Source organism: Acanthochromis polyacanthus, chromosome 22 (genome assembly GCF_021347895.1).
Source record: "Acanthochromis polyacanthus isolate Apoly-LR-REF ecotype Palm Island chromosome 22, KAUST_Apoly_ChrSc, whole genome shotgun sequence".
Taxonomy (NCBI): Eukaryota; Metazoa; Chordata; class Actinopteri; family Pomacentridae; genus Acanthochromis; species Acanthochromis polyacanthus.
Window position 1 is genome coordinate 3,556,638 of NC_067134.1, and position 15,515 is coordinate 3,572,152.

Genomic DNA, 15,515 nt, shown 5'->3' on the forward strand with positions numbered 1-15,515 from the left:
CTCAGTCGGGGCTGTTCTGTTGTGGTCTGCTGCTGGAGAAGCCACTGCTCCTAACCTCTAACGCACCTTACGACATTGGCACTTTTTTGCACTTGCACTTTGATTACTTTGTATTTTTGCACATTTGGAAAATAAAGAACAAAAAAAAGAAAAGAAGTCGACCACTCAAATGCTGCCTCCGCCTGCCTTTGTACTGCTGTTCTTCCACCGCTCGAGCCGCTTGATCACAGCCCCTAAATTGAAGATAGCTCGAATCAGTTGGACAGGGTCTCATAGAGGGGGAGGAGACGAACGCGTGAGTGGTGGTTGCATGTGTCTACGACTTTCCTGTGTGAAGAGCTGAGGCCATTTGTGATTTATGCAGTTTTTTGTGTCCCCAGGTGGCGCTATAAAGTTTTTCCAGATTTTTTTTCGGAATATTGAAATTTTCAGGAGACGACACCTGTGTACGAAATTTCAGCAAAATACATCCACGTTTAGGGGGCGAAATTGACGCGAAACATGGTTTCAGGTGAAGACAAACTTTGACAGCCTATTAAACAAAACTAGACAAGTTAGCCTTTTTCTTTGATAACTTTTGTTTGGCTGGATATTCACTATAATCTGTGCAAATATGAAGCCGAAATATTGTACGGTTTCGGAGGAGATAATGTTTTAAGGGTTTTCATATTTGGGGTTATAGCGCCCCCTAGATTGAAGATAGCTCAAATCGGTCGGACAGGTTTTCGTAGAGCTCAAGCAGACAAACGCGTGTGTGGTGGTTGCATGTCTCTACGACATTCCTGTGCGAAGAGCTGCGGCCTTTTGTGTTGCCTTTATGGTTTGTTGCCGTTTGTCGTGTCCCGAGGTGGCACGATAGAGTTTTTGCAGATTTTGTTTTCAGAATATCGAATTTTTCGCGTGACCCGACGTGCGTGCCAAATTTCATAAAAAGTTATGCACGTTTAGGGGGTCAAATTAAGCAAAACGTGGTGGACTTGTAAAATAATAATAATAAGAAACGGAGCAAATACAATAGGGACTCGCCAGCTCCGCTGGCTCGGTCCCTAATAATAATAATAAGAAGAAGAAGAAGAAATGGAGCAAATACTATAGGGACTCGCCAGGTCCGCTGGCCAGCTTTGCTGGCTCGATCCCTAATAATAGGAAGAAGAAATGGAGCAAATACAATCGGGACTCGACAGCTTCACTGGCTTGGTCCCTAATGAAAGCCATTTAAAGAAAAAATCAAACAAAACATAAGATAGACAGGGACATCGGCAGCAATCTTGGTCATTTAGTCAGACATAGTAAAAGTTTTCAATAAACGGCCACCGATGTAATCAGGTAGAGGACTTTTCTTTGGTCTGCACTGTTTGAGACACCAGATTACATTGCCCACATCAAGAAAGGGATTCTGTGGAGAGGCTGACATGAGACAGTTTTTAGTCTCAGCACGTTTAGCTCTAAAATCATGGGAGTCAAACCTGACATAAAAACTGTTTAGACTTTGAGCCAGCTCTAAATCAGAATTATAACCACTGAGCTGAACTCTCTCATTGACACATTAATTAGTCCCAGTGATCAGATTCATGCCATCCCAGACTGAACTGAGGTTGTTCATTTTGAGCTGAGACTCAAGTTTGTCTTTGTATTGTCTTTTGTGGGTCCTGATCTCCTACTTTATTTCCTTCTGGCGGTTATACAGATTTAGTGTATTTCCTTCTCTGAAGACTGTTTTCTTTCTGTACAGTAGGTCTTTAAGCTTCTTAGAAAGCCATGGCTTAGTGTTTGGATACAGTTTTACAGTTTTTTCAGGAATAACACTGGTTTCACAGTCTGTGACCCAGCTGCTCACAACATCAGTCGGTTCATCAATATCAGCTGAGGACTCCTTAAACACGTCCCAGTCAGTAACCTCCAGACATCCCTGCAGAGTGTGACAAACTTTCACTCTGATGTTCTGCACTTTGCCTTGCTTCAGTACAGTGGTAGACAGGGATAAGGAGGATGCAGTTGTGGTCAGAGGAACCCCGAGGAGAAGCACCTTTCACATTGTTGTAACAGATCAAAGATTTTGTCACATCTAGTGGGGCATGTGATGTACTGATGGAAGTCTCTCAGTGTGTGTTTTAGTGTGCAGTGGTCTCTGGAAGCTTTCAAAGTCAGGACATCATCATCTTGAAGGCATAGCAATCTTAGTGTATGCAAACTTCTGATTGTGAAGAAAGTAATAAAAATTCTCTAAAAAAAAAAAAAATCTTTCTTTCGTTATTCTGGCATTTAAAGATAATTTTGGTCATCTTAACCGACATAAAACAAGAGAAGCATTGCCAGATTTAATGTCAGATCGTGTAAATTTAAAAAAGGGTTATGTGTCGTTTATACAGTGTAAGTAAACTTCTGGGTTCAACTGTCTGAATTTCTTGAGAAGGAAAAGGCTGGTAAACTCACAATGCTCAAAAGTATTATTCTCTACCAAAGAAAATGCTGCTCTTTACCTTCCTGGACAACTTGCTTGAAAAACAAGACTTTTCTTCCGTTACTTATCTTCATCACCATGTAAGACATTTTCAGAAAGTATGATCAGCAGCTAGTTCAGCCTCAAACAAAAAACAAGCAGCTTCCTAGCAGTCCACCATTATATCCTCAGTACAGCTGCTTCTGCAGAGCTTCATCTCTCCAGCCAACGTCACCTGGCTTTGGTCGGCCCATCTAACCAACTGGAGCAACTTTTGACGTTTTAAAGAACAAATGAATGATAATAATGTTACAGTGGTACGTTTCTCACTTTTTGTGAAGAATCCATGTTTCCTCCGTTGTTGAGCTCAGACTAAATGGCTGCCAACATTCCTCTGCTCCTCCGTCAGACTCTCCTCCTCCTGCCAATCACCTGTCACATCAAACACATCTTCATTAGGATACCACTCTATACACAAGTGTCAGAGTGTCCCATATGTTCATCAGCCAACACAGAGGACACATTTCAACTCAATAGTTCACTTTTAGCTCTTTTCAGTTTCACCTAAAACTGATACAAATGAACTTAAACTGTTAAAAATAAGGAGCATAGACAGAAAACAGACATGGAAAAAGAGAATAAAGAGAACATAAAGATGCTACTGCAGGTGATTCAAGACAGGACTGCTGGTAGAAAACTGTTCATGCTGTAAGTTAGTGAATGTATTTTACTGCTCAGTGTTCTGTTTAAAGGCAGCTCTCACTCTCTGTTCTTTGCACTCTCCCATAGTGTCAAGTGTCCTCCCACTTTCAATGACAAGTGATTCTCATTGATGATTTTTCTCACAGTTTGTGCAGTTTCCCCACTTGAAAAAGGATGTTTCATCTACCCAGGGTTTGAGCAGGACTCCACTCATCAATCAGACAGTTGCTTTCAGAACACAAAAGGACAATGTTCACATCACTGTATTCAGCAAATAGTAACAACCATTCCTCATGGACATTTTCACCACACTGGCAAATGCTACTCCACTCAGTTTATGTTTGTCAACCTCAACACCACATAAACTGAAGCGACAATTCAACCCAATACTATACCACACATGAATTTATCTGCATTTTAAAGAGTTGATTTTGAATCACAGTTTAACAAATTACTCTGAGCATTTTTTAAAACTATTTTATACTTTTTACTTCATGGTTTTAAAAGTATTTAAAGTGCATAAAGTGCTTTTAAAGTCCAATCCTTTCCAGATCCAATAAATAAATTAAAGCTGCAAGCAGCGATGGACGGGTCCTCGCATCCACGCTGGTCGTGAATCCACGCACGTCCACCAGGTGGCGCTGTGACTGAGAGTGTATGTCGGCCTCTGAATCGCATCTGGACCAGAGTCCAATCATACATGTAAAATTTCAGCCAGACTGTAGCATGTTCAGAGCAGTTATAGAGCATTTCCTGTCTATCCACCAGGTGGCGCTGTAACTCAGAGTGTATTTCACACAGTGGATGTGATGAGGGTTGGACTCTGATCACTCATGAAAAGTTTCAGGCTGATTTGATCATGTAGAGGCCAGTTATACAGCATTTACTGTCCCTCCATCAGGTGGCGCTGCGACTGAGAGTGTCTGTTGGCCTGTAGATGTGATCAGGATTGGATTGTGATCACACATGGAAAGTTTGAGGCAGATTGGAGCATGCAGAGGAGAGTTATACAGCAGTTGTTGTTTCATGGCGAAGCATCAAAACGCTGATGGTCGCCATGGCCACGCCATTTGGCTTCTGGTTAAACTTTTGATAACTTTTCCAAACCAAGTCCTGCTGTGTGGACTGACAAAATTTCAGGTCTCCTGGAATTATCCCCTAGGAGGTATTAACTCTCAAAAATGAGAAAAATCATCAAAAATCTCACAATTAATCCAAGATGGCCGACTTCCTGTTGGGTTTAGGACATGGCTCCAAGAGGCTTTTTTGTGCGTCCTGATGTGCTCTATAAGCCTCCCAAATTTCATGGATGTAGGTGAAACGTGCTGGGGGGGCTGTTTGTTAAAAATACTGTAGGGGGCGCTATAGCATGTGCAGTGCCGAGATGCATACAGTGTTGTTCCTTGGGTCAATGGTGATGTGTGTGGTAATTTTTGTGAGCATTGGAGTATTCCTAACCTGTCAGAAAGGGCTTTGTTTTTCATGGCGATATTTGGTTGCTACGGCAACAGCGTTACATGAAATGTCACACCCTTCACAGTGTGTGATTGTCAAGAGGTGAAGACTCGACTGACCAATTTCCAGCATGATATCACCAAGTTTGGGGCCATTGTACCTGAAAATATAAGGCCTTAAACTTACTATTACCAACAGGTGGCGCTATGACTTTTTCAAAATTTATGAGTGTGGATGTGTTCAGACTGGACCTGGTATCCAGCATGTGAAGTCTGAGGCAGATAGGATGTTGTTCAGCTGAGATATGAATCGTTAAATTTTCATGGCGAAACATCGAAATTGGTTTGGCCGCCACAGACACGCCCTTTGATGACAAGTCACCATTTTCACTGGGATGCATCATCAATGTGTTTAGGCTGTTGTCACTGCATTTGAAGTGAATATGATCAACCGGGTAACAATAGGGCATGAAAGTGTAAAAGATGTCTATTTCCTGAAACCACAAGGTGGCGCTATGACTGTCAATGAATATCCCTATGTGGATGACATCAGGACAGGACTGTCATCATACATGTAAAGTTTCAGGCAGATTGGAGCATGTTGAGAAGAATTAGACACCACTTCCTGTTTCATGGCGAAGGATCAGTTGTTTGAGGCTCCGCCATGGCCACACCTTTTGGCTTCTGGTTGAGTTTTTGATAACTTTTCATCAGAAAGGTCTGGTGCATGTACTGGCCAAATTTCAGTTCTCTCAGACTTATCCACTAGGAGCTATAAATTTTGACAAATGTACAGCAAATTCAAGATGGCCGACTTCCTGTTGGGTTTAGGGTGTGGCTGTGATTGACTTTTTGGTGTGTCCTGATGTGGTGCATATGCCCACCAAATATTGTAGCTGTAAATAAAACATTGTGGAAGTTGGCCTAATGACCACTGTTTCAATTTTGCAGGTGGCGCTATAGAGCCATTTTTTCACACATATGCGCAACTCCCATAAAATATCAAATTTTTCGCCAGTCCTGATGTGCACGCCAAATTTCACGCCAAATTTCATGATAAGGCCGCCAAAAAGGCAAGTCATTTCCCGAGGAGCGATTAAGTTTGAAAAATTTACAGCAAATTGAAGGTGGCCGACTTCCTGTTGGGTTTAGGGCGTGGCTGTAATTGACTTTTTGGTGTGTCCAGATGTTCTGCATATGCCCACCAAATATTGTAGCTGTACATGAAACATTGTGGCAGTTGGCCTAATGACTACTTTTTCAAGTTTGCAGGTGGCGCTATAGAGCCATTTTGCCACGCACATGCGCAACTCCCATAAAATATCAAATTTTTCGCCAGTCCTGATGTGCATGCCAAATTTCACGCGTTTTGGAGTATGATAAGGCCGCCAAAAAGCCAATTTACTTTACGGGAGAAAAAAAAAAAAAAAAAAAAAAAAATAATAATAATAATAATAATAATAATAAACCCTAGGGTTTCAATAGGGTCGGACAGTCGGTGCCCTGGCACCGCCTGTCCTTCGCACCCTCGGTGCTCGGACCCTAATAAAGGGCATAGTAAAAACCCACCATTACAAACAGGATGAATTCACTGGTCTTAGCTGGAACCCTCTAATTAGCACCAATTAGCCTGCAATCTTATTTTCAACTGAATAATTACAAAACACACGGCAATTATTGGTAAACAGACAAAGTTTACTCCGTGGCTAATGCTAATGCTAACACATACTGCAGTGGCACACATCGGCAGCTTAAACAGTCTTTTAGAGTCTCCACAATTCTGCTCTTACCGACTGCAACCCGGATTTTGGAGATGAAGGCAATCCTGCACAGTTTGCCGCAGATCTTGATGCTTTCCCAACAGAAACTCATGGCCACTTTGTTTGAATGCGGTCATTCATTCTCAGTTCCTCCTCAGTGCTGTGTGTGTCCCCTTTTTTGCCGCCGGTGGCAAACCTGCAGCCGCAGATTGTTTCCGCCCCAGCTGAGTGTAGGACCTGTGCGTAAATGCTTCTCCTTTGAGTTTTCAGCTCCTTCCAGTTTGACTTGACACATAGACTGCTTTGCACTCTGTGTCACCTGTACCTTCAGAGCTCTGAATAAAAGAACAAAAGATTTATTGCAAAGAACAAAAAGGTTTTGCCTCCACAGCAGCTTGTTATGAAAATGATTCTATTTGATGATTGAATGTTCTTATTCATTGTAGTACTGTGTGATGTGTGCTAAAAGAGGAACAAGGACACGAGCTATCATCAATATCATTTCATCTTACATGGCTAATTTCAAAAAATATGACATTATCTAAATATGCACTACTGTTCAAAAGTTTGAGGTCACTTAGAAATGTCCTTTTTCTTGAAATCAGTTTTTTCAATGAAGATAGCATTAAATAAATGATAAATCCAGTCAAGACCTTGTTAATGTGGTAAATGACTATTGTAGCTGGAAACGGCTGATTTTTAATGGAATATCTCCATAGGGGTACAGAGGAACATTTCCAGCAACCATCACTCCTGTGTTCTAATGCTACATTGTGTTAGCTAATGGTGTTGAAAGGCTCATTGATGATTAGAAAACCCTTGTGCAGTTATGTTAGCACATGAATAAAAGTGGGAGCTTTCATGGAGAACATGGAATTGTCTGGATGACCCCAAACTTTTGAACGGTAGTGTACAGAAGAATATGGAAATCATAACGCAGTGTTTGAGCGGTCGTCGGTGAGCTGGTGTGCTTGAGCTGCAGTGAGTACTGGAGAGGACTTTATAGATCTACATACACCACCGTTCAAAAGTTGGGTTTTCATGTTTTACATTTCTAAGTGACCCCAAACTTTTGAACACTCGTGTTTGCGTCAGTAGACTGTTTTCTGCTCAAGTCTGCTAAAATTGGATCCAACCTGTTAACCTGCACACCAACTGACCTACAAGAGCTGCCGTGTTCATGTGCTGGGGATGGCCATTTTGGATAATTGGTGGCCTTAAAAAAGAACTGAATTATCATTTGCATGAAACAAAGCCAGGAGACATCATGATGTGACTGGTTCAGCAGGCTTTGAGTGACACTGAATTAAACTTCTGCTTCAGGAAAACATGAAAGCTCTAACCAGCAGCCATTAATCGTCACAGGAGACTTTTTCACTGATCTTGTGTTGTGTTTGGTGAATTTACCATGTTGTGTATTTGTACTTTCTCTGTGTCCTTCACTGACAGTCATCTAACCACTGAGAGGTAGAACTGCTAAAAGTGTTTGAAGTTAAACACAGCAGTGTGTATCTGGTTCAGACAGAATTAATCCTCATGAAATGTGTGTGTTTCATGTAGTAACATAAGAAGGTTTTGTTTGAATGGTATGTTTCATTTTGCACAGGACCTGAGGTGTTGTGCATATTGTGTGTGTGGTTGTGTTAATTGTGTGTAGTGATCTGAAATTCTGAGCCCTGTTTTCAAAACCGTGCTTAAGCAATCTTAAAAAAAAAATGTAATGCTAATGTTTCACAGATGAGACTGACAGCACATATCTACAGCCAGCAGCCAGTTAGCTTAGCATAAAGTCTGGAAACCACACAATGGGATAAATAAAGGTGCTAACAGGAGCTAAAATGGTTCATAACAGTCATGCTACTGAGAAAACACTTAAATTCCAAAGAAAATCTCCCATCTAGATTATATTTAATTCCAAAAAAATTCAGAGAAAATACCGCTGGTATTTACAACATAAAACAGATGAGAAGTGAACAAAAACCTCCACATTACTTGGCGATTGCTATTTGTTGTGGTCTGTATCTAAAGCTCTGGATGCTAGAAAGCAAATCTCATGAAAATGCCCCACACTTTTCGCTAGCTGAGCTGCGAAGCTGCTTGCCTGGCTAAATACTGGAGCTGTGTTGAAAATTCATTTCTCCATCACTCACATGTATGAAATGACAAATGAAAACAGACCTCAGGTTGAAAAGAAAACCGAAGTTCCCCTTTAAGTTCTGGTGTTCTTATAAAACGTCATCAGTCAGAGACCAAGTACTGATCCAGTTCAAAGCAGCATCTGATCAAGAACCAATGAAATACCTGGATGTGTTCTGGCTCCGCCCACATTATGGAGGATCATCAGACCAGACTAGTGAGGATTTGGAACCAAATAACCCAGAATGCATTTAGACCAGCAGCAAAGACCGAGGAGGAAACTTTCAGAGAAAACACAAGTATTTTGGGAATACTGCTGTTATTGTGACACAAAATGTAGTTTTCAGATGATTTGAGGTGAGAAAGTGGTTGTAAAAATGTCCAATGTGTGGTCAGTTTATCCAGATGAAGCTGATTAAAAATGAGCTCCAACGGTTTCAGAGATGTGAGGTCCAGGTTAGACAGCTATGATGGACGGTCAGCCTCACTGTAGAGCTCCTTATCTGGACCAGACTTTACAATCTGCTGCTCTGACGCTTCTATAGCGTTTAAACAGGATATTAGTAGTTTATGTTGATCTAACCGTCACACTTTGACCTCACACTTTATTTTTATTGTTCAGAGAAAAATCAGTTTGAAAGAAGTTCATGTTATAACTTTATTTTGTTCATGTTTTACTCAGTCACTGACTGTAATAATAAGAACAGATATAAATTAAAACACAAAATATTATTTTGAAGTTTTGTTTCTGAGTCTTCACGACAAAAAAAATGTATTTTTTTGTTCCAGTCTTTGTAGTTCTTTATATTTGTTTTCAGGGCATATTTTAATTGAATATAATTGAAAATGGCGAGAAAAAGATCAGAACAAAAATAAAAACATTAGTTTTACTGCTTTACAAAAGATCTTTTTTCTATTTTCATTTTAACAATTCATTTTTGCAATGGAAGAGGATAAACATTGTCCAAATAAAAAAGCTGTGATTATTCAACATGGAAAATTAAATCCCACTTTTCAACAAATAAGCAAACAAACATGAAGATCAAAGTGTGTTATTAGTCATTTATTAAATGAAAAAAGTTATAATAGTTGAAACCCACAGGTAGAGCAAATAAAACTGGAGAAAGATGTATTAAAAAATCATTGATCTTGCTCTGGAAAAATCAACCACTGCAATGAAAATAAAAACTCAGTGAGACATTGATTACAGCACAAGATCTGTTCAAAGAATTTAGACCATGGAAGGGTTAAAATACACCAAAATGTGAGGAAAACCTCCTTTAACGGCCAAACAGAACATTTATAACATTGAACAGGCTGGAAAATGTTTATTTACAGAGTTAAATGTAATGTGGATAGTCCTGGTGGGTTTAAATTCTTGAAGAAGTACACTGATGGAGATGTCAGAGTCTGAAGCTGGGGCCTCATACATGCACTGGAGGAAACATATGACAATTGAAAGCATCACTCACATCCTCTATATCAAAGGTGAGTGCCTGTGCAGAAATGACATGATATTCAAATCAGGACTTTCTCACGCGCTTATTATGACATCATCACTTAAACATCATCTCTTCTTATTTCATAGATTGCCACTGCGGAAAAGAGTCAAACGTTGTCAGCAGGATTTGAATCTGCGCGGGGAGACCCCAATGGATTTCTAGTCCATCGCCTTAACCACTCGGCCATGACAACTCCTGTGCTCCTGCTTTCTGTTCTGTGTGATGAAAGCGCAAAATTTGGCTTCACATACAAACATCTGTCGTGTTCCCACCCTTGCTTTACGCATTTATCTAATCACTTAAATATTGGAGCTCCGTCTCTCCCTGTTGCTCCGTGCAGCTCTCCTGAGGTCAGCAGAGTCTCTGCTCACCTGTTGGTGGAGGTTAAAGTTGGTGGGTACTGGAGGACAGGCTTGGTGGTCAGAAAAATGCACACAACTTTTCATCCCCTATCATCTCCATTAAGTCCAGGGACACCAGGATCCAGAGCCCAGAGTGATGACCATTACACCATGGAACTTCCTCCACTGTCCTCCACCTCATCTTCTCATCTGACAGAGATCATCAAACACAATACTAAGTTATAACACAACAACAGAACAAAATAAAGTTAGTTTACCCTGTATAATTCCAGTGCACCAAAGGACAATCTGAAATCAATACCAGCAGTTCAAAATATAATACAGGCTATAAACAACAAAATGACTCTAGCCAAAGTCTGAAAAGAAAGTTATAAAAAAAGACTGCAGACCATGAGAATGTGGAATCAATAGGCTCATCAATATCACTTTCCCATTATGTGGAAGTTGTTTCAAGAATGATTCAAGATTTAGTTTCATTTTCATCAGGTTGTTTTGCTGTAGAAAATACTAAGATGTTGTGTGTCGTGACAGAGATCAGGGCTTCTGGCTGATGCTCATTTCCTCCCTTTTCTCTGCACCTACTTCTCTTATCCGTTTGAACTCCTGAGAGCACACAAAAACAGTCCATTTCATAGTAATGGTGGTATAGTGGTGAGCATAGCTGCCTTCCAAGCAGTTGACCCGGGTTTGATTCCTGGCCATCGCATGTGTGCTGGTCATGAAGTGTTGTGTGCTTAGTGTTTGTGATGGTTTAACTGATGCAACTAAACACTTCGTCACAGAATGTGAGTAGTATCAGCAGCTGCTGGGAGGTCCAACTCGGACATGTTGCAAGTTTGGTGGTGGGACAAGTGATTGCATGTGGCTTATTGAAGCTCACACACTCATACATGCAGCCACACACACCTACTTCGCATTTGTTCAGTGGATCATGTATCAACAAGCACAACAGGTTTGAGAGTTCTGCAATGAGTGCTGGAAGTGAAAAATTCGTTTTGAAGGCTTGTTGTGTTGTTGTGCATCAGTCAAAATACAATAGGTTTATAAATCTATTTTTAAAAAAAGTTGAAATAAAAGAAAGAAATCAATGGTAAACAGTACAACACATTTTAAGGACTTATTAAAAAGGATTCACTAGATAAATGGAAGAGAAAAAAATGACTTTAAATTCAGTGAATAAATGTAGACACAAACTTCTTTAGAGTAAATCAGGCAGTTAGCAGTTCTAAAGCAGTAACAAGATTAAAAGCATGAACATTAATGTCCCAGAATGATGTGTTAGTGGTGTAATATAATACAACATTGTGCACCAACACAAAGCTTTAACTAAATGTTCATTTTGTAAATGTTTATAGTGTAGTACGGCATTGTATAGCTCTGTCTGGGACAAATTAGCATGTTAAAGATAAATGAAGCAGAAAAACATGAACTAAAATTAAGTGAAGTTTTATTTCTCTACTATAAAGTTTAATTGTTTCAAACTGGATCCTGAAGAAACATTCGCTCATCTTGTGTGCACTTCTGCTGTATTTACAGCTAAATGACAATAAAGCTTGATTTAATTTGATTTTGATTTGAATAAAAGTGCAAACATGTTTCATAAAGGTAAATAAGGTATAAAGGTATAAGGCAACTTAGGCCAGATTTGAATAGAAGTGATCCCTTAAAAACACACTACAAGTTCATCTTCTACAGGGGATCAGTTCTGACATAAACCACTGATCAAACATTGCCCACTGTGCTGCACAGCACACTAGCAGAGGTCCAAAGTTAGACTCATTCAAAGGGCTGCACTGATTCTATATCTGTCACTTGTATCGATTTTACTGCTGATTATCTGTCAAACACGTCTACCACCTCCAAGCTATCATGCTCATGTGATTTTGTCAATCCTTTTGAGTAACTCTGATGTTTGCAACCCCAGCCCCCGCCGTTGTGCTAATTCAAACAATTTCAAGGACAGAGGATGGGAGCCTATTGTATCACACAAGCAGCAGTGCAACGGATACGGTGCCAGAGGGGCACAGTTGTCAAGGATTAGCGGCCGTCACAGGCGCAGATGGATGTATCACCTCCCAGCACCGCTGATGAGTGAGTAGGACAACTGCCCCAAATGAGCTTTAAGCAGAACTTTAGATGCAGTCAAAAGATTTGAAGTGAAATAAGGAACCAACCAGAGCATGTTGGGAGGATGAGGGACAACAGAGAGAAGAGGGTCGCTTTCTGATTGACCTGTTGCTCTGCACAAACCTGTGGCTCAGCACATGCATGATGCAGATTTAGCCCCTGAACAACCACTTTAGCTCATAATGCTGGTTTTCAATAATAACTGTGGTGAAGACTGGAAGTTTTTGCTCTATTTTTGGTTTTCATATTAGCCAATATTCCATACACTGAAAAAATACATTTTTAAAAAACTTTTTTAAAAACTGCAACAGTTAATCATTTTACAGAATTACAAATAATAACGAGGAAAAATCCCAGATTTATTTTTAAAATTCACATATTAACTGTGAAAAACAGGCTGTGCAAAATGTCCACATCAAAAGTCTGTTTTTTTTAAATTGTGATTTGTCCTTTTATAACATTTGGCTGTAAAATAGTACCTACTGAATTAAATGATTGAAATCAACAAAACACACAAAAACTACAAAACAAAACAACATTTTAAAGATATCCAAATCCTAAAAATGTAAGATTTTATTATCTTACACAATTTTTAAATTGTAAAATAAAAACATTCTACATATTCTAAAACTGTTTTACATAACTTCACTTTTTTTGTTAAACTACCAATAATTTCCAGTAAAATCCTAGAAAAAAGTATTAATTTACATGTTGATTGTAAAGAGAAACACACAAAAAATGATATTTTATGCAAATAATAATTTATTATTAGATAATGTGTGAATGTAAAAACGCACTTTTATTTCAAACTAAAAATTACAGATATTTGCTGTTATTTTACTTTAAGAAACATACAGATTTTAAAGTTTTTTAATTGAACTTTTAAAACTATCACCTTAATGAAATACATGAAGTGATCCAAACAGAACATTAACATTGTGCCTTCTGTGCGTCCATACTATAGAACTAGCTGTCCCTCAAACACTGAATCTTGTGACTAGTTAGTCTTATTTATAGGGGAAAAACCTTCCCAACACCCAGGTCTTTTCACATTCCTGAGAGGAACCCACCCCCTTTCTAAAACAGAGAGATCTTATGGTGACAAATCTTCAAACCAACTTCCTCCTCTTCCTTTCAGCTGCAGTAATGGCCCAGTGAACTGGATTCTCTCTGTCCTGACTCACATCCTCTGTGCCATAACATTTATGCTGCCTGTTCAGAAGCTGCTACATGAATCACAGCAGGCACCAGCTCAGCTCATCACATCCTGACTAATAGTCTGAATATTAGTCTGGGATGATGTGATATCAGAAACCATATCTTACTGGAAAGCCACCACACGTACACACTGCTGTTTACAATGTTCATTCTCGTCAACTTTGGCGCTGCTTGAGCACGAATCTGGTTAAGAATCTGACAAACCGAGGCGTTGACAGTCAATGTCTCATCCACGCTTTTAAGGCCTTGTTGTTCTCTCTGCAGCCAGGCCATACTTATCTCACACAAGAAACTGTATGTGAGCAGAAACAATAGGCTTGACTGAGTGCATTCCCACCAAGGTGTTAGGTTACATGGGCCTGGTCTATTTCAAAGATGACATCAGCAAGAAGGGACTTTGCAGCATTATCTTTGTCACTCAGCTTTTGAGAAATGGCACATCAGTCACCAATTCATGAATTTCTGGCATGAAGTTGCGATATCAGGAAATAACCCGAGGCCACTGCAGGATAATACTGAGATTACATTTATTACAAATGCTAATAAAAATCCACACCTAATCAGTTCTCACCGTGAAATGATTTAAAGTGTCCCATCCAGACTGTGGAAACTTCACAGCAGACGGTGAAAACGAAGCATTTCATTTACATGTGAAGAAATAAATCTCATCCATAAGTGATTGTACATTCATTCACCGGCTCACACACCACCTACTGGATTTTTAAAAAGCCACAATAATACAATTAGCCTAACAAAGAAAATGGTAATCCACGAGTCAGTGTGACTGCATGGGTGGGATGCATCTGAAACGACCTGAGAAGGACTCTGAGGAATTTTCACACCAAAAAGCTCCAGGAGAGCCAGACTGAAACAGCAGCCTATAATCTGTGGGTAGTGCAGCTGAAACAACAACAGCAAAAAAAAAGAAAACAAAACATGCATTCAAAAGCAGGCATTTCTCCCAGGCTGCTTCCTGTGTTGCAGGTTGAGATGTAAATTATTTAATGCCAAATGCAGCCCATTAATTAAATGGTGCAAAGAACTGCAAAGCTGTCATTCACACAGTCTGTATTTACAGATATCGGTAACAGAATGATACATTATCAGACCAGCAGCAGATTCATAGCTGGGGGTGGATGCACAGATGCTAATAAAGCAGATGTCCACAGTCCTCAACACATTCCAGGCAGCCTATAAAAACAAGGAGCAGAGCCCCGTCTCTGACTGTCTGCAGCAGTCACAGAGCTTCATAGAAACATTTAGTGTTATAACCTGATGATCCCAGCCATGCTTCCCTCCCTCCCCTTCCACTGTCTCTGCAACAAGCACAGCAATCTGATCTCCAGCTCAGCCCTGTTTTTGGGAAGCACTCTGCATGTTTGACCAAGGTGTGGGTCCTCGTCTGAAAACGTTCCATGACAGTGGAAGTTTCAGGCCACGTCTCCGTGTCTCTCTGCTGTCCACTGTGCTCGACTCCCTGCTAAATTCATCAGCCATTGTTTTCTCTGCACAGGCATTTATGATGTCACTGCAAACATAAGCTTTGTCCTCAGATGAAGGATCAGCCAGGGTTCGTGGCCTTATGGGGTCAAACAAACAGCAGATATGGACAGAGGATGACTTGGATCATGGGGTTGGGTGGACATTATGGTGGCCGTAAGAGAGCTTCATTTAAAGAGAAACAAAGAGCATCAACAGGGATGTAGGCAACATTTAAACATCTTTACATTAACCCTCCTGTTGTCTTCATTTCCCAACTTTCTGAAAATTTGCAAAATATTCAGAAAGAAAAAAGTGAAGAATAATTGAAGAAT

At 40.0% G+C, this 15,515-nt stretch overlaps 2 protein-coding genes and 1 non-coding gene across 45 annotated transcripts in view; 1 reads left to right on the top strand and 2 right to left on the bottom strand.

Moving 5' to 3' along the window:
* Positions 1-6,724, bottom strand: part of LOC127531964 (zinc finger protein 665-like) — a 266,519-nt gene extending 259,795 nt beyond the window's left edge. For 24 of the 43 annotated variants that reach the window (XR_007939178.1, XR_007939175.1, XR_007939174.1 and 21 more), the window contains exons 1-2: positions 3,204-3,228; positions 2,771-2,872 (exon numbers count right to left, since the gene is read on the bottom strand). Coding sequence is in view for 17 of the 43 variants with exons in the window: in XM_051942670.1 (XP_051798630.1) it covers positions 2,771-2,788 (18 nt within the window). In the remaining 26 variants the exon portion in view is untranslated. Of the gene's footprint in view, positions 1-2,770; positions 2,873-3,203; positions 3,659-6,386 lie in introns of those variants that run through there. The other 19 variants (XM_051942662.1, XM_051942660.1, XM_051942663.1 and 16 more) reach the window with 16 other exon arrangements.
* Positions 1-15,515, top strand: part of LOC127531938 (NACHT, LRR and PYD domains-containing protein 12-like) — a 452,657-nt gene that overhangs the window by 71,050 nt on the left and 366,092 nt on the right. The gene's annotated exons all lie outside the window — the stretch shown is intronic.
* trnas-aga (transfer RNA serine (anticodon AGA)) lies at positions 10,106-10,187 on the bottom strand. Its single transcript has one exon. It is a non-coding gene; the product is annotated as a tRNA-Ser (tRNA).